The sequence below is a fragment of the Schistocerca serialis genome, chromosome 1 (assembly GCF_023864345.2).
Source record: "Schistocerca serialis cubense isolate TAMUIC-IGC-003099 chromosome 1, iqSchSeri2.2, whole genome shotgun sequence".
Taxonomy (NCBI): Eukaryota; Metazoa; Arthropoda; class Insecta; order Orthoptera; family Acrididae; genus Schistocerca; species Schistocerca serialis.
In genome coordinates, this window is record NC_064638.1 from 886141573 (window position 1) to 886162085 (window position 20513).

General features: G+C 43.8%; 1 protein-coding gene across 1 annotated transcript in view; it reads left to right on the forward strand.

Annotated features, from left to right (window-relative positions):
• The first annotated feature begins 2563 nt into the window (after window positions 1–2563).
• The window catches only part of LOC126458446 (uncharacterized), a 272653-nt gene continuing 254703 nt past the window's right edge, over window positions 2564–20513 (forward strand). The window contains exons 1-2 of the mRNA XM_050095514.1: window positions 2564–2603; window positions 10220–10362. Of these exons, the coding sequence (XP_049951471.1) occupies window positions 2599–2603; window positions 10220–10362 (148 nt within the window). The 5' untranslated portion in view covers window positions 2564–2598. The remainder of the gene's footprint in view (window positions 2604–10219; window positions 10363–20513) is intronic.

Genomic DNA, 20513 nt, shown 5'->3' on the forward strand with positions numbered 1-20513 from the left:
CCACAGTTACACGACTAGCCGATATTTGAAAGCGTTTGCACTATTTCATGGCTTACACTGGATGCAGACAGCAGGGGTACACTGACGTTTAACGAAGTCTCAGAATGTTTTACAAACACGAAGAGGAAAAAAAAAAACAATTTGATAGGCAGCAGTGTGCGAACTTGTGACCTTTGACACGGCAGTTCGTTGCCTTACCCACTGTGCCACTACAAGTCGTTGCGTCTTGTCCTTATTCCATATAATTCCAGTCGAGAAAGACGTAGGCAGACTTCGTTGCCGAATGATGCGGGCATAATCTGTAAATACATGAAATTTAGGAAGGTTTTCTCTATCAGGCTTCACAAAATTCCTTTGAATTGTTATTGAAAAGTTTTAAACGCGTTCGGTAATTAATAAGTAAACCATTTGCAGAAAAAAGTACGCGAAGTCACTAGCAATTTCAGCTCACTCATGTGATGTACATATCCAGAGCCTACCTTTTGAAACTTAATGATGTTGTAAACTCTTAATTAGGTAAAAATAACAGGTATTTTGTGAGAATATTGACCGAAACTGTTTTTGATGTTATAAACAAGAATACAAACCATATTTCTAACAAAGAAAAATGGTCTATTATGAACTCACTTTCTATCCAGATGCGTCCTGATGATTCTTTAGTAACAAAATCACTAAATCCGAAGCTAAAACCGATCAATATGTTTAAAATAACAAATTATAGGTGTAAATAAACCAGACCAAACCGAACGAGAGGGTCATACTGATATCCAAAACCTCTCAGTACAGTGGTCGAAAAATCGTCAGGAGGACCGATCGGTAAGAGGTTTCAGAAGCTTACAGAATAGTAACTTCGGATAAAGAACCGAAACTGACGTCACTACCGATGCTAATGTACTACACTGATTGGTATGAACGATACAGAATAGGGCCCCTGGGCTCTTTGGTAGTTGCTACTCATCTGAAGATGACCGGACACCTCTGGGACGAAATATCGTGGCAGAATGTCAATGGGATCCGGCTGCACACCCAAAATTATTAAAAGAAGAAATACGGTGGGAAAAATTTCAAAAGTTACAATGAATATAATGCTTATACAGTCTTCGGTGTTTTTAATCCATACTTCCGCCTCATTTGTTACATAATGTATACGATGTTTAATGTATAGCCACTTCAGTAGCACGATGCATAGGTGCGTGATCCAGCCCAAGCCTGTCTGTAGGCACTGCTATGCAGCGGCGCTGCGCATGCTGACGCATTGTGCGTTGGGTCAGGGGGCAGAAAAGAACACTCATCACGAGCTATGCTACCCGAACGGGCAGACACGTAAGGGCATCTGATGTTATTGTACATACAGTAGCTTATTTACTCACCATCACTCATCATAAGAAAACTATTGATACGCAAGCACAGCTGCGGGTAACAGCTAATAAAAAATAAAGAATAGTAGAATTGCGGGGGTAGACTATCGTAACGAAGTCAAATGGAAGTAAGACGAGTAAAGTTCATAACAACATCCTTAGTCCCTTCAGTAGGTAGATTTCCGTGGGAATGGAGCGCATCGCAACTTCAGCAGTGGATACTAAGACCCATATCTCATGCGCTGTGTGGCGAGTGTTTTTTGCACTAAAACGCCACACTGTATTTTAAGCCCGACGTTGGAGTCTTCTGATACCTATTCTCAACAAGATTATACTACCAGCTTCTCCTTTTTTTAAATTTCTTTATTCAATTATTGTATTTATACATGTTAACCCACTACCTAAATGTATTAGTGGGTCCTAATTTCATACTTTACATTTTTTGCAGCTGTTATTTCTACACTACAGGTAAGTACTTAATTCCTCTACCACTGCAGGGATCTCTAGTCTTCTAGTTTTTAGTTTTTACTTATGTCTGAATTTTCGTTATTATTACATATCTTTCTCTAAATTACGTTAGTATTAAAATACATCTCCTTTATCCTACTAGCCTATGCTACCTGCAGCGTTACAGGTGTGCCAGTGATCTATAAACCTAATTGTTGTTGTCCTTGCCCACCGAGCTGATCCCAGTGCCCGTGCCCCTGGCACTGGGCTGGCCAATAACTTCGTATCGCTGCAGTCTGTACTAAGAAGCGTTATCCCATCTTTCTACATACTAACCTATTTCTTATATCTAGTGTCTCGGTTGGTGTGTGCCTTATTCGGTGGTGATGCACACCCTCCCCCTAATCCAAAGCAAGGCGGATCCCAGCTGTGAAGCAGCTGGCCAAGTCCAGGGGCCCTATTCTGTATCATTCCGCCATTGCGCCGATCGTTTCGGTACTCAAGAGCACCGAACAGTCTAGTACTCGAATTAGAGTCCCACCTTTATTCAGTATGCATTTCGGCAGCGATACCGTTCGGGTCTAGAGAACCGAAGCGCTGTTGTCGGTTCGCGTCGCGCAAGCTAATCAAAAGCAAGCGGCCGCACATCCGCGCATGCGCACTGCAGCGCGCACAGCGCCACGAACACAAAGCGGCCAGCAGACGACACAGGCGCGCTATTCTTCGCAGTACCGAACTTGCGTTTTCGCAGTACGAAGTGTTGCTAAAATACAAGCGGAAATGTCGTACGAAAATGAGGTTAGTAGGTTCACAGTTCAGTGACACTGAAAGAGTGTTTAGGATTGCTATTGTGATTGTCGTTTATGGGTATTTTATTTGAAACAAAAACAGCAACCCTGGGTATGGAGAGGCACTTATTATTGAACAGTTTTGGCCAGTATTTATAGCCTGTGCTAAAAGAATAAGAAGATAAACAGAATGTGGTTATAACCCGCTCTTAGAGATCCAAATGGTTAAGTAGCCCATTTCCCTATATGATACGTCAACGATTTCCGTATTAAAAATAAAATTGAAAAAACGCGTTTTCGAGAACTCCTGCAGTTCGTCGAAGTTTATAACATGCATCTCATGAATGAAAATGTTTCGTATATGGTGCTACAAACTAAAAATATTATGGCAGAGATCTTTCATCTCTGTCTACTGTTGTCGAGGATTCGATCGCAGGTAAATACTTGTGACAAGCAAGGTTATGAAGATGACTGCTGCTAGTTACATTCCTACTAATTTAAGTTGTGCTCTTAGATTCCTGTCTAACCGCATAGTCGGAAATCACTACATATTCGGAAAAAATGGTGAATTATTTCTGACAGGAAAAAATATAAAGGTCACTGTCAGTTGTTTCACTCACAGCAATTTCATCTCCATAATTTCGTATTTTAAACACACAGAAATCACGAAATCATTACTGAGGAAGTGCGCTCTTACATGTAAGTAATATTGTAGAAAAATCTTAACTTACAAGAATAACAATGTCTCAGAACGTGTTGCATATATGATGAGGAAAAAAAAGTTTTGCACCCATCTGTGCCTGAACCTATGTCCTTACATGTAGCAATCCCGTGCACTAACCACTTGGCTACCCTAAACAACTACACGCGGCTGAATTCTTGTACTAGTGTGTAGGAACGCAGGCTGACCTCATTGCCAAACGATGCTGCGTAAGTCAGAAATGCGTAATAGTTTGGAAGAGTTCTAGTATCAGGATTCACATAATTGCTTTCCATTGTTACTTGAAAGTTGTAGAAACGTTTCGATAATTACTAACTAAACCATTTGTGGGAAAAAGTACAAAAAGTCACTAGTAACGTCAGTTCACACTAATGTAATATACGTAAGTAGAGCCGATATCTTGCTATTTAATGATCTTTAAACTCTTATTTGCATTAAAATAACACGTATTTTGAGAGAATATTGACCGAAAAAGTTTTCTTTTTGGATGTAGTCATTCACAGTAACAACCTAACCATATTTCTAACACAGGAAAATAGTCTATTGTGAACTTACTTTCCAACTGGATGCGTCCTCTGGTGATTCTTTAGTAACGCAATCACTAAATCCAAAGCTAAAACCGCTAAATATGTTTAAAATAATAAATTATAGGTGTACATAAACCAGAGCTCACCGATCGACAGGGCCAGACCGAAATACAAAACCTCTCGGTACAATTGTTGTAAAATCGGTAGGACGACCATTCGTTAACAAGTCCCAGAAGCTTACTGAATAGGTCATTTCGATAAAGAACCGAAAATGACGTCACTACCGAGCCTAACCTACTACACCGATTGGTATGAACGATACAGAATAGGACCCCTAGGCCCGGCGGAACAGGAAAGGTGCACAGAGTCTAAGTCGGTATGATTGTTACTGGTTGTTCCTCAGAAATTCCCTAAGGACCTTTTTTGAGATCTCATCTGAAAGCATCTTTTCAACAATAAACAACAGAGCCGCTCAGCTTTACTTCACATCAAGACTCAGCCGCTGCGAGCGTGGCCAGCTAGCAGGGGGTGCCCGCGGCCAAAATGCGGCAGCGGCGACCCACTTGGCAGCTTCCGCTAGCATGCCACGCCACGCCATCCCATGCCATGCTGTGTGCCCGTGTTGCGGCTGGGAGCGCCCAGGGATGACTCACCACGAGGGCACGACCCGCGCTCTGCAACGAGACAGACGTAGAGCTGGTCGCCGGCAAGGCGGCTCCGCGCCAGTGTTGGGCAGGCCGAGGTGTTCACTACTCGACAGTCGTCGACTCTCTCGTTAGAAGTCATCGGTTCACGGCTACCCAGTGTCTCCTACTGCAATCAACGGTTCCTCAGGAAAATCCTTCCACATGAAAGTAGGGTTGGTTTTCGACTACACTGGATTGGTTTTTACGCCAGTTTAACCCAATTGTTAAAACTGCTCAGAATAATCGGTTTCTGAAATAAATGATTTTCGGTTTTTTATTCCCATTATTCCCTGCAATAAACGTAGAAATCGAAAAAAAAGGTTCAAATGGCTCCGAGCACTATGGTACTTAGCTTCTGAGGTCATCAGTCCCCTAGAACTTAGAACTACTTAAACCTAACTAACCTGCCCGAGGCGGGATTCGAACCTGCGACCGTAGCGGTAGCGCGGTTCCAGACTTTAGCGCCTAGAACCGCTCGGCCACCTCGTCCGGCAAATCGAAAAAAGATTGTAAAATCTTGACTCTCTCAGTTCAAAGAGACAGAGAATCATAACATTTATAAAATAGGTTCATAAAAGAAAACTGGTTTCCTAACAAGACATTGCCTGCAGCGCCTCTCCTGGGCTCGTGACAATGTCGGTTGGAACCTAGACGACTGGAACACCGTGGCCAGGTCAGATGAGTACCGATATCAGTTGGTAAAGCCAAGTAAGGTTCGAGTGCGGCCCGAAGCCATAGACCAAAATTGCCAACAAGGCACTGTGCCAGCTGTAGTATGGACTGTGTTTACATAGAATGGACTGTGTCGTCTGGTCCAACTCAACCGATCATTGACTGGAAATGTTTATGTTTGGCTACTTGGATACCATTTGAAGCGATTCAAGGACTTCTAACAACGATGGAACTTTTATGGATGAGAATGCGCCATGTCACCGGGCTACAACTTTTCGCGATTAGTTCGAAAAACTTTCTGGACAGTTCGAGTAAATGATTTGGCCACCCAGATCGCTCCAAATGAACGCCATCTAAAATTAATTGGACATAATCGAGAGGTCAGTCGGTGCACAAGATCCTGCATCGCAGAAACTATCGCAGTTGTGGGCGACTTTAGAGGTAGCATGGCTAAATATTTCCGCAGGGGACTTTCTTCGATTTGTTGAGTCCATGCAACGCCGAAATGCTGCACTTCGTCAAGATCGCCTGATACGACATTAGGAGATATCCCATGCCTTTGGCTCCTCAGTGTATACCACTCTGTACCTGCACCTAACGAAAATTTAACTGACTCTCATACACAGATAATGAAATATGCTCCGATACTTATCATCTTCGTGTACTCGATGTGACATTAGATGGTTCAAATGGCTCTGAGCACTATGGGACTCAACCGCTGAGGTCATTAGTCCCCTAGAACTTAGAACTAGTTAAACCTAACTAACCTAAGGACATCACAAACATCCATGCCCGAGGCAGGATTCGAACCTGCGACCGTAGCGGTCTTGCGGTTCCAGACTGCAGCGCCTTTAACCGCACGGCCACTTCGGCCGGCTGATGTGACATTAGAAACGTTGAAAGTCTAAGAATGTAAAGAGCAAATAACGTTCAAATGCCACACCATCCATACATTGTCTCCGCATAGTGCAACATCATGGATCCATTCTGCACCAAACTAGAATAATTGCCTTCCAGCATTAGGGAAGTGACCATACATAGTCGTGCATTAAGTGCTCGGATGCATAGTATGAAACAGATATTTACGTTCGTGATAGATCGTTCGCTATTGGATGTTCTTGTACATACGGATGATAACTCCCTCTGTCAAGATCTCCATTAATAGTATGCAACTTATGAGTTCGTTAAAATTTTCAAGAATTATAGTCTCAGTTTGCACAACCGCTTATAAGAACTTGTGGTAGCTCCTGTTAGAGAGGACGTAATGGCTGGAGCCTGCTGTTAAGATTCTTCTGCTTTAAAGGATTGAGAACATCGGTCGATTACGTCCTCATCTTGAAGACATGCTGATACAATCGAGCACTACGTGTCGGTATATGTTTAGCAGGAGTAACTGCGACGGAGTAAAGCTTTTGATAATGCTAGACTGTGTATTATTTAATTGCCTTTTGTGTGTCATGGACTTAGCCCTCCGACTCCTCCAAGCATATGAGTTTAAGTGATATATGACAGTAGTTTCATTAAATTCTAATGCTGTATCTCGCTATCTTATTCTGTAATCATTAGTGGCTATACTAGTAAGATAGAGAATATTAGACTCATTTTGTCCGTTTAGTGATAGGTTCTGTCGTAGATGATCTGGAGTGCTATAAAACAATAGTGTTGGGTGAATTGTCTCGATTGTGTCTTCATTCCAAATATAAAGCCTTAAAAATGAGTGATTTTTCGAATTGGTGCAATTGAGTAGCCAGTCAGTTCTGCTGGAAGGAGAAGACGCATTTGTCCCGAAGTGAAACCAGCGCGTATTGGTGCTCCCGTCTGTGAAGTAGATTATGTTTAGACGTCACATACTTCCCGCTCTGTAAGTGGATTCACTCGTATGACACCACAGGAAATGGTAGGCAGAGTGATCCAAGAAACTAAGTGGTAGTATTTCACGAATAACTATATCCGGTATGCGTTTGCATGTGAGCATAAACCCGAAAGCAAGGCTGACATCTTTGTCTGTGACGGAGGCGATCTCTGACTATAATGGGCGACACACAACTGCGAACTGTAGCTTGCTCCTCATTCGCTGCATTTCGGCCCGATGGTTAAAATTGGGTTTTGAGCTTGTCGTTCGATCCCGAAATCGTTGACAAGCTGAGTGAGTTGCGCTGAAAACAATTCTTTTATGTCACTTTACGATAATTTTTAGGATGGTTGCGGTGATTGTCACTATTCGTTTACTAAAATGTAGACTTTCACGGCCGGAAATATCATGTCCATTATAATTATCCGGGCTGTTATGCCGTGGTCGGTTGACGAATTCTGTGTCGATTCCCAACGTTTCGTCTCCGACTGCGGGAGACATCTTCAAGGGGGTCCGTAGCTCAATGGAAGGTCCAACACACCTACTGGCTCGCTACTGACTGCCGCTAAATTCCGTGTCCGCGCGCTCCCACGCCGCGGCGTGACGTCACGTGTTTTGAAAACGTCAGTGCAATTGGCCGCTGTCCGTCGCCGTCGATCGCCGTTGCCATCACCCAGTAGTGGGCGGGTGGTACACATCTTCTTTAACACCGGCATCCATATGCCGCTTAATTTTACACCCTCCCCCTTACGGTTGAAATTATTAGGGTGTTTAGCGATTTCGATTGCCTCCCTGTAGAGCCTTTCGTAATATCCGCTTGTGGCCGCTAGTACTTGCGTCTCCTCGAAACGAATATTGTGGTTCCCTGGCTGGGAAGCATGCTCCGCAACAGCTGATCGTTCCGTTTCTCCTCTTCTGCAATTTCCCTTATGCTCTTCCAAACGTTTAGAAACAGTTCTTTTAGTGGTACCCACATAAACATCACCACAGCTGCATGGGATCCTATACACTCCAGCTTTTTCCAGTGGTTTGCGAGCGTCCTTGGCAGGCTTAAGGTATTCCGTATCTTCCTCGTGGGCTTGTAAATTACGGTAATATTCCGCTTCGTCAAGATCCTCCCTATTCTTTCCGTTACATTTTTAACAAACGGCAGGAAAACCTTAGATTTTGCAGTAGCCTGTACGTCAGTATGATTTCTGCGTGGGTGCCTCAACGCACGTTTTATTTCGGCGGACGAATATCTGTTCTTCATTAGTGCATTGTGGAGATGTTCCATCTCAGCGTCGAGCAACTCAGGTTCACAAATATTTCTAGCTCTGTCCGCTAACGTCTTGATAACACCCCGCTTCTGTTGTGGGTGGTGGTTCGAATCCCGGTGCAAATAACGGTCCGTGTGCGTGAGTTTGCGGTATACTGAGTGGCCCAAACTACCATTTTCGTTTCTAAAAACAAGCACATCGAGGAAATGTAACTTGCCGTCTACCTCCTCCTCCATTGTAAACTGAATTCTCGAGTTTATACTGTTCAGATGGTCGTGGAACCGACTTAGTTCCTCCCTACCATGTCTCCACAGCACAAACGTGTCATCCACGTATCGGAACCATACATTTGGTTTATTTGCTGGCAGTACCTAAAGCCTGTTCTTCGAATTTCTCCGTAAAGAAGTTTGCAATTACGGGACTTATGGGGCTTCCCATAGCCACGCCATCCGTTTGCTCATAAAACTGTTCATTCCACTTGAAGTATGTGGTCGTCAAACAACACTTAAACAGTTCTGAAATATCGGCAGGAAACATTCGATCCAGCTGTTCCAATACATCATTAAGTGGAACCATGGTAAACAGCGATACCACATCGAAGCTGACCAATATGTCCTCCGGCTGGACCACTATGCCATTCAATCTGCTGATGAAATGTGTCGAATTCTTTATATAAGAGTTCGAACGGCCCACATGTGGTTTTAGCAGCGTAGTCAAAAACTTGGCTAACGAGTAGGTTGGCGAACCAATGGCACTTAGTATCGGTCTTAACGGCACATTTTCTTTATGAATTTTGGGCAATCCATAAAGCCTCGGTGGTAGCGCAACCGAATTGCAGAGACCTTTCTGTACACTCTCTTCAATGGAGGACTTTTTTATTAACCGCGACACAGTTCTGAGAACGCTGTTAGTGGGGTCCTTATTCAGCTTCCTATATGCTTGCGGATCCAGCAGATCAGTAATTTTAATCCGATAGTCGGCCACATCCATAACCACCGTTGCGCTTCCTTTGTCAGCTGGGAGAATCAAAATACTATCGTCGTCATTCAGGAGTTTTAAAGCTCTTCTCTCACCCACAGTTATATTACTTTTCGGCGGTTTCGCATTGGCTAATATTCTTACTGTTTCTATACGGATTTCTTCAGCTGTTACAGAATCCACACTGCGAATTCCTGCTTCTACACTGGCTATAATTTCTTCCGTGGGCACCACTAAAAGAACTGTTTCTAAACGTTTGGAAGAGCATAAGGGAAATTGCAGAAGAGGAGAAACGGAACGATCAGCTGTTGCGGAGCATGCTTTCCAGCCAGGGAACCACAATATTCGTTTCGAGGAGACGCAAGTACTAGCGGCCACAGCGGATATTACGAAAGGCTCTACAGGGAGGCAATCGAAATCGCTAAACACCCTAATAATTTCAACCGTAAGGGGGAGGGTGTGAAATTAAACGGCATATGGATGCCGGTGTTAAAGAAGATGTGTACCACCCGCCCACTACTGGGTGATGGCGACGGCGATCGACGGCGACGGACAGCGGCCAATTGCACTGACGTTTTCAAAACACGTGACGTCACGCCGCGGCGTGGAAGCGCGCGGACACGGAATTTAGCGGCAGTCAGTAGCGGGCCAGTGGGTGTGTTGGACCTCCCATTGAGCTACGGACCCCCTTGAAGATGTCTCCCGCAGTCGGAGACGAAACGTTGGGAATCGACACAGAATTCGTCAACCGACCACGGCATAACAGCCCGGATAATTATAATGGACATGATATTTCCGGCCGTGAAAGTCTGCATTTTAGTATCAGACGCCTCTACGGGGAGGAGATGTCAAGAGAAGTGCGACGCCTGGAAGGACTCCAGAAGAAGAGGGTGCAGCTTTTGTGTTCCCTCACATTCCTGTCTCGTTGCAGAGCCGTCGGCGTTATACCGAAGTTTCTGAAGATAAAGCGACTGTTCTATTCGGGGAAGGCACAACGCATTTTCAAACGGACTGAGGAGGCCTTACTACGAGAGCGCATTCAGCAGACCCGACGGGACATGGCAAGCACAAACTGTAAGTTAATGTCTCTCCATATTACGATCAGTAATAAACTGTGCAGCGGTGACTGGGATAAAATTGATAGACTACTGCATGATACCATGGGGAAGCGTATTTTGACAACGTCTAGTAGACAGTTGCCAACTTTGACGCCTGTGGGGTGATAAGGATATGTGATACCATCTGCAAAATTTAGCTATTGTGGCATAACGTACCTTCAAACTCGCCTACACGGTATATCAGTTTTAGAATCCTGCCCCATTCTGGATAAATTTCTGTGGCTGCCTGTTGGTTAGAGCAGTATATACATCACTTACGACGAGTACACAGATGGGTCGCCTGCTGTGATCTTCCGTCCTTCATCGCGATGGTGACAGTTGCGGAGCTGCTCCATGTGGACCTCTTGCGGTCTACTGCCTCAGAGGTGGGTAGCTGCCTGGCCACAGACTGCGCCTCTTGTAGCTGGCAAACATAATATCTCTGGCGACTCTGGGGCTTCATCACTGGAAATAGTGATTAACATAGGCGGAATAGTGTGTCGATGCACCAAGGGCTGAATGAAAAAATAAACCTTGTGACACAATTGTGAAAGCAAAAAGCGAGCATCATCTACACTGCTGCTAATTCCGTGGAACTGTGTCTTCCATATGTGTCAACAATGAAATATTTACACAGCAGGTATATGACTTAAGAGTAGTTATGAGGTTACGAGAAACTGACATTATCTGCCTGTTGTGGAAACAGGCAGTACAATAGGTTATAACAGTTAACTTAATGCTGTAAGTGTATGCTGGCAAAGATATTGGCACTAGATTCTGCACGTCAGATAGATATTAGACACAGTATGATAGTCATATTGAGCAAGAATGTCGAGTTGAAATGAATGGATAACGTGTCAATGATTAATTCTAGAATTTAGAGAGGAGCTAAGAAAGACTATAGTTTCATGAAGGTTGTTCAGTAACAACAAATATTTTTGTTTTTCCGTGTCAATAAACTTCACCAACAGCCGTATGCTTTAAGATATTTTGTTTTATTCTGAAAACAGCCAGTTTTGGCAATTCATTTTGCCACCTTCGGGCCCCATATGCTTTTATCCAAATAAACGAACTATCGCGTAGAGCTGTAAAGCACTGGATATCGTGAATTCCAATCGTTACACAAATGCTTCATAGGAAGACGTGACAACATTGTTACTGTCTGCTACATTACTGGTCGGTATTTGCCTCATTGTCCAATACACGTATAACACCATGTAGAATGAAGAAATCATTAGAATTCAGGAATGTATTTTCAAAGAAGTACTTAATCTGTCTCGTTATGGCGAGTTATTGTTTTGTACTTATGGCTACAATTTATTTCTGTTAATTTGAACACCGTTGACATTTTATGAAATCTGAATATTCTTATGACATATTGCTCCAGTAGTATTCCCTGACACATGGAGTGGACCGCTGCAACAAGAAGCCACTGCGTATCAGTACCAATCATTGTTCGGTACATTTTAAATGAGTGTGTTTCATATTGGAATGAGAGGGCGGAAGCAAATGTAGTTGGATATCTGCTCTCTATTTTAGCTGATAATGGGACGAGTGTGATAAGGTTTATAAATGTTTCGTAATGTTTGGACTCCAGCCTAAGCTTTAAATGAGTTGCAGAGTGGCTGGTAATCCTTTTTGTTTCAATGATGAGCCAGCCACAGGTATCCGCTATCCTATTTTAATTCTTTCCATTGCTTTTTCCTATTTTATTATAAGTTTCAGATCCGCCAAAATATATGCTTCTCGTATTTCTGTGTGTGGGGTAGGCAGTTTTTCAGGATGATTTCACACACTTTTTACCGTAATTCAATTATTTAACTGTTGTGCAAAAGCATCTAAAAAGTTTTAAAACAAAAAGTTCACAAAAGTTTTTAAAAACTCAATTTATTTTCACCTGTGAGTCACGTAAGATGTAACACCCTTTTATTTCGTGAACGGTCACACATACCGAAACGCGGCTTTCGGCAAATGTTAGAACGTCGGGGGTCACGTATTTTTTTGTTCTCCTAATGTTTTTAATCCTTTCGTGGGCAAAATTATTGAGCAGTGTTTTTTAATGAATGGAGAACGGATAGTAGTAGGTATATTTATCATACAGAATATCAAATTTGCTCCAACTGTGAAAGTGAGGTCACACAACAAGCTGAGAAGTATTCTGCCCACTGACCTTCCTTAGAGTTAAATGACAAAAACAACTTTTTCAATATATGTCAAATTTATTTGATAAATTTACTTCTCTTGTTACAATGATTGTTCACAATTACTTGCCATGAAATTTTCTGAAACATGGGTATATGCAAAGTGGTAATTGACAATATGTACAAACACAGCGAGTGCTCTTTTCCGCAGCTTTGGTACTACAATGACGGCACGTCCAGTAGGTTTCTCCTAAAATGGGTTGGTGCTCCCCTGCAGCCGCATGATGAGAATCTTCAGGTACTTTACCCCTTTTTGCCAGAAAGACGGGTTTTTGTCCACGCCTTTTTTGGGATGAGAACCCAGCGATCAATTGTCTGGCTAGATGGATCCTGTATGTGAGCTGATCAAGCTGTCCACTTTCTCTTTTACTTATTTTCCACAGGATAAAACTGTTCACTGCAGCAACGTCGACCAGGAAATAAAATATTCTGTGCCACCATTTTACAGAACGTCTGCCAATAGCATACCTTTCTCGTAATTGGTCAAACTTATCGACACCACCCATTATTTTGTTGTATTCTGCCACGACATCAGGACAAGAAATCTCTGTACTAGTACCATCCTTGTTTTCCTTTTCACTGTGGCTGTTTCTCATGGGACAGGACAGGAAAGTGACTGGACGGTTATCCATCCATTTTACTGCAGAAATGGCTCCTTTTGTTTCAAACTGGTATTCTACTCGATCCAATTTTACGTTTTCCTTCGTAAATTTGGGTAAATCAAAAAAGTATTTACCTTATACTATAGCTTTGAGGAAAAAATCACAAAATGTCACACAGACAGCACTGATAGGCTGCTCTACAGAGCAACACTCAGCTATGCAATGCCTCTGCGCGAAGGTACAGCAAAAACGGCGGGAACTTCCGATTGGTAGTAGTGCCCTATACCGTTCACTAGGTGGTAGCACCCTACAGAGGTGGGAACTGTGAATCCCACGGGACTAGGAGCGAGTTCATTGTAGTGGGAAGCATGTTTCCCACTGCTCACGAAAGGGTTAACACTGTTATGAACAGCTATTGAAGCAACTACGTTTCTTTAAATGGAACTGTGTACTTTTTATGAGTACATTCGATAACCCTTGAGAGGACGATTACACTGATATAGTGTGCGTTACTGTTGACGTTGAAACATGTCGTAAAAAATTCGAGAACTGTCCTAGGATTTGAGAGCACGGTGACTGGAATCGGCACTAGCGGTGCAAACACCGCCAAGCAGAGCTCTCGTGCGACACTTTTATCAGAATGTCAACACATTTTCCTGTTCACTTGTCTGCCCTGCAGGTCGCTTATTTCTACTCCAACATTCCTTGCGTGCAGATATATATACCAATGAGAAGCTGGATATACCGCTTTCATATGGTGAATGTAAAAGAAATGCCTTAAAAATAGCACAGTGGTATGTCCGACGCGCAGCGAAATTGCACGAATTACGAGTATTATGACGCCAGTGCGGACAGGCTGCTTGAAATGCAGAAAGAGGTCAAGAAATAACACTGCAACTGACAGGGAACACGATGTAGCCGTTCTAGCTACGATGCTAATGAATCCGCACAGTGGTACGAGATACGTTGCTAAGGAATGTGTAATCAGCCAGACGAGTGTGATTCGTATCCTGCAGCGACAGAGTTCCCATACCTATCATCCGTCACTACATCAGGAGGAGGAGGAGGAGGAGGAGATTAGTGTTTAACGTCCCGTCGACAACGAGGTCATTAGAGACGGAGCGCAAGCTCGGGTTAGGGAAGGATGGGGAAGGAAATCGGCCGTGCCCTTTCAAAGGAACCATCCCGGCATTTGCCTGAAGCGATTTAGGGAAATCACGGAAAACCTAAATCAGGTTGGCCGGAGACGGGATTGAATCGTCGTCCTCCCGAATGCGAGTCCAGTGTGCTAACCACTGCGCCACCTCGCTCGGTCACTACATCAGGCACTCGGCGACTGTTATTTCGAGCGTCGTACAGAATTTTGTCGGTTTGCTCTTCAGCAACTGAGAGAGGACGTTACATTTTTCCAACGCGTGCTCTTTACCGATGAAGCAACGTTTAGTAACCACGCTAATGTAAATTTACGTAAAGCCGGCCTCTGTGGCCCAGCGGTTCTAGGCGCTTCACTCCGGAACCGCACTGCTGCTACGGTCGCAGGTTCGAATCCTGCCTCGGACATGGATGTGTGTGATGTCCTTAGATTAGTTAGGTTTAAGTAGTTCCAAGTCTAGGGGACTGATGACCACAGAGGTTAACTCCCATAGTGCTTAGATCCATTTGAACCATATATTCACGCAACAAGCACTTCTGGGGAGCCGAAACTCCACACTGGCTCAGCATGTGTAACATCAACGGGCGCGGAGCGTAAACGTATGATCCGGCATCTTAGGAAATTACACTGTGTCGCATTATTTCATCTCAGGTGTTCTAAATGGACATTCGTACGCACACTTACTGACGAACATTCTGCCGGTTCTTCTACAAGAGGTATCACTGGATATTCGATAGTGTATGTGAATGAAACACTACACTAGTCCAGCTCACTCTCCCGATCTGGCAATGCAAATACTGAATGAGAACTTACCTGGACGATAGATAGGAGGAAATTCTTTTGTCAAGTGGCCTGCGAAGTGCCACGATTTGACTCCTCTAAAATTCTTTCTTTGGGCAGCACTCAAAGATGCAGTCTAAGATGAAGCCGCGCTTACGCCCGGCGATACGTGTCGTCGAATCGCCAGTGCATGCTCTAGCCTATCATCCACAGTAATTACATCTGTTCATCATTCTTTCGAACGGCGATTGCAAATGTGCCTTTCAGTCCACGGTCAACAGTTTGAACACGTACTTAAATAAAGGATAAAGTTTTCTTTTTTTAAGACGAAGTTTATGTTACTTGATGTGGGTGGTTAACAAAACATTATTAGTAAATTGTTTACTTCATTTACGTGTGTACGAATTTGCACTGCAATGTCAAGTAAGTCGACAGCGCGTATTGCAGGTAGCTTGAAACACTGTCATTACGAACTTAACGTTCAGCATGAAACGACGTTTCGTTAAGAAGAATATTTTCTTTGCGGTGTACTGGTGGTCACCAAAGCATTTTGAATAAAATGTTTAGAACAGCGAATGTATCCCACGTGATATATTTTAGAACAGTGTAGGTAGAGACAGATGTCCGACAGCATGTATTTTACCTCTTAGGAGCACACAGCCACGTGTAGGAAAAGAGAGAGCAAATCTTGCTTCTAAAATTTAGATATTTAACACAATAATACTTTTTCCAGCGTATAGCCTCTTCATTTTTGAAGGATGTGCAGTTGATTTCTTTGTTTCAGCTCACGTAAATCTGGGACGATACACAAATGTGTAGTAGTTTTCCTAAGCCCTTTGTGATACGCTAGATTATAGCCCATGTCATATTTCCATATACATCATTCGTAGGTGAACCTGCATCTAGGTCGTGAGTTACTCAAGGGGAGATAAAGCTTTATTCTCGTGGCGCAGGCCTGCTCTACGGTTTACAACTACGCAGCCTCGTCCGAGACGCGTGCTTGGTCATGTTTGCACCGCAAATGGGGGCTCTCACACTCTAGGACATTTCTCGAATTTTGTACGACAGGTTACAGTGTCAGCATTCACAAACGCTATATCACTGCAATTGTCTTTTCAAGAGGTATCGAATGCAGTTATGAAAAGTATATGATCCTGTTAAAAAAAAAAAAAAAAAAAAAAAAAAAAAAAAAAACGTGCTTACTTCAGTATCTCCATTGATAACAGCGCTAAAAACATTAACCAAACAAAAACATACGTGCTCCTCGACGCTCTTACATTTGCCGAAAACCGCATTTCGATATTTGTGGACGTTCAGGAAATAAAAGGGGTGTTACGTCTTATGTGACTCACACTGTATATATAAAACTTTCTCAGAATGTTAAACATTTGACTATATAGCGGTTTTATGTGCTGCGAACCCGCTGCCATCCTCCCTCAATCCTGTGAGGAATTAAAATAATACACGGTCCACTCACATTATTGTAACCACCGCCCATGTCTGACGTCACCGTGCAAGACCCATTCACATACGGCAGAGGGTAGCGTGTCCGGGGTTCGTGGAAGGCTCTGAGCGCTATCGGACTTAACTTCTGAGGTCATCAGTCCCCTAGAACTTAGAACTACTTAAAGCTAACTAACCTAAGGACAACACACACATCCATGCCCGAGGCAGGATTCGAACCTGCGATCGTAGCGGTCGCGCGGTTCCAGACTGTATCGCGTAGAACCGCTCGGCCACCCCGGCCAGCGGTTCGTCGAAGGAAGTATAGAATATCCGGAAACTGTGTGGTTTTATCTGACGTCCAAAAGGGCACGATCATTGCCTTTGGGGTCAACAGTGGAAGCATTTCCTAAACGGCAAAGTTTGTAAATTGTTCGTGTACCGCCAAGGTTAAAGTATACTCTGCATGGCAAAATAGCGATGTCCAAAACTGGCACCGATGCAACTGTGGTGCACCATGGGCATAGATGACAGGCTAAACGACGGTTGCGGAGATGCGTACGGGCAAATAAAGGTGCAACTGTTGAGCAACTGACCGTCCACGTGGACCAAGGGACTACGAACAATGTCTCCTCAACGACCGTTGCTGCGTATGGACCATCGCGAAAGGCATATGGTTGATGCTCCCATGCTGACTTCTGTTCATCAGCGACAAAGGCTAGAATCTGCATGCCGATACCGCAACTGTACGTCCACTGAGTGCCGACAGGTGGTCTTTGCAGATGAATCACGTTTCATGCTCCGTCAGCGTGAAACATATTGAAAGCAAACATCCTGCAACAATCATCTGAAGAGTCCAGGCAAAACGAGGAAGCGTTATGGTACGGAGAATGTTTTCGTGGAATTCCCTGGGTGATCTTGTCATTCTGTAAGGCACAATGAACCATGTACGTCCCTACATGCAGTTTGTTTCTTCTCGGCTCGATGGCATCTACCAGCAGAGTAACGCAACGTGTCACACAGCTCGCAGAATTCGTGCTTGGTTCGAAGAGCAAAATGACGAGTTTACCGTACTCTCCTGGCCACCAAACTCCCCAGATTAACACCCAATCGAGAATCTGTAAGACCACCTCCATCGGGCTCTTCGCGCCATCGATCCTCATTCGGGAAACCCAGCGCAGTTCGCCACACCCCTGTCGGTTCCTTCCAGAACCTCACTCACTCTCTTCCCGCACGTCTCTCAGCGGTTCGCGCTGCAGTAGGTGATTATTCAGTCTTTTGATAGCTGGCCAAATTAAAGAGACAGGACAGTTTAAAAACTAGCCCTGGTCAGTCTTGTAGTAGTAGGTTCACTGACGTGTTGACTCTATTGATGTTCTGAAGCAGCTATTGACCACGAAATATTTATGGTGTCACTTTCAAATTTTAAGTAGAGTCGTTAACATTCTTTTTTTCTTTCTTACTTTGGTGGGGTAATATCCCCACATGCAGTCTATAGTACACTACTGGCCATTAAAATTGTTAAACCACGAAGACGACGTGCTACAGACGCGAAATTTAACCGACAGGAAGCAGATGCTGTGATTTGCAAATGATTAGCTATTCAGAGCATTCACACAAGATTGGCGCCGGTGACGACACCTACAACGTGCTGACATGAGGAAAGTTTCCAACCGATTTCTCATACACAAACAGCAGTTGACCGGCGATGCCTGGTGAAACGTTGTTGGATGCCTCGTGTAAGGAGGAGAAATGCGTATCATCACGTTTCCGATTTTGATAAAGGTCGGATTGTAGCCTATCGGGACTGCGGTTTATCGTATCGCGACATTGCTGCTCGTGTTGGTCGAGATCCAATGACTGTTAGCAGAATATGGAACCGGTGGGTTCAGGAGGGTAATACGGAACGCCGTGCTGGATCCCAACGGCCTCGTATCACTAGCAGTCGAGATGACAGGCATCTTATCCGCATGGCTGTAACGGATCGTGCAGCCACGTCTCGATTCCTGAGTCAACAGATGGGGACGTTTGTCAGACAACAACCATCTGCATGAACAGTTCGACGGCGTTTGCAGCAGCATGGACTATCAGCTCGGAGACCATTGATGCGGTTTCCCTTGACGCTGCATCACAGACAGGAGCCCCTGTACTCAACGACGAACCTGGGTGCACGAATGGCAAAACGTCATTTTTTTCGGATGAATCCAGGTTCTGTTTACAGCATCATGATGGTCGCATCCGTGTCTGGCGACATCGCAGTGAACGCACATTGGAAGTGTGTATTCGTCATCGCCATACTGGCGTATCACCCGGCGTGATGGTATGGGGTGCCATTGGTTACACTTCTCGGTCACCTCTTGTTCGCACTTACGGCACTTTGAACTGTCGACGTTACATTTCAGATGTGTTACGACCCGTGGCTCTACCCGCCATCCAAGCTCTGTTTGACTCAATGCCCAGGCGTATCAAGGTCGTTATTACGGCCAGAGGTGGTTGTTCTGGGTACTCATTTCGCAGCATCTATGCACCCAAATTGCGTGAAAATGTAATCACATGTCAGTTCTTGTATAATATCTTTGTCCAATGAATACCCGTGTATCATCTGCATTTCTTCTTGGTGTAGCAATTTTAATGGCCAGTAGTGTATTGCATTTTTCACCATTTTACCATCTAAATTAATTCTAGACTTTTTATAATATCATTTACATATTCGTGTCTCTGATTACAAGTGTATTTTTGAGACACTTGTGATGTGTAATCACTGATTCCCTACAAACAGATACTCAGATAAAACGTGGTAAAGGAGTCTTGTTCCAAACCAGGTTTTCATCTTTTCATACACTGAATAAGGAATGATAAAGGGTAAAGAAATAAGCGTAATAATTTGTCGACTGAAACTCTCTTATTTTTAATCTCCCTTCAAGAAACACATCGACTTTTCCTTGACCATTTGACATTTCCCTTTGAAGTCGTTATTGATGTAATGTCGTAGTGAAACTGAATATTTCAAGTACTGGCATACTTTTTTTTTTTTTTCTTGTTCAAAGGACGACTTGAGTTAAGGAGGATCAACGGCTCTCGGGAAGAACGAAGGATACGCTCTCTAGCACAGGTCCTACTCGTCTAGAAAACGAATGTTCCATAAGTTAGTGTCTTTAGTTTCTGTGTGGATCACCACCAAATGGGTTCTGCTCCCACTCACCAGTCTTAGCCGGACAGAGAATGAACTGCGTCTGCTCGCTAGCGCACCTGGTGACCTCGATCACAGCGCTTGGCCGCCGCCTACGGAAGCGGCTACTTAAGATGCAGCATTGTAGCACTCTAGCTGAGAAAACGCTTACTGTGCAGCGGCAGTGACACTCTGTCTGTTTGGCTTTGTGGCCGCAATTTCATTAACCATCTGCAGTGGTTAGAAAAGCTCAGCATTGGAAATATTGGTAGCAAGATACTATATTATCAATCTTTTTTGAGTCATCAATCTTCTGACCGGTTTTATGAAGGCCGCCATGAATTCCTCTCCAGTGCCAACCTCATCAGCCCTTGTAACCTACGGCCTCAACTATTTGCTGAATGTATTCCAATATCGGTCTTCCTCTACAGTTTTTACCTTCCAAAGCTCCCTCTAGTACAATGGAAATTATTCCCTGATGTCTTAACAGGTGTCCAATCATGCTGTCCCTTCTTCTTGTCAGTGTTTTCCACGTATTCCTTTCGTCTCCGATTCTGCACAGAACCTTTTTACTCCTTTCCTTATTTGTCTACCTAATTTTCAACATTCTTCTGCTCGCTCATGAAAAGATCCGTACCTACAGACTGGAGAATTGCTCATATCACATCAATACCCAAAAAGGGAAATAGGAGTAATCCACTGAATTACAGGCCTATATCTCTAACGTCGATTTGCAGTAGGGTTTTGGAACATATACTGTATTCGATCATTATGAAGTAC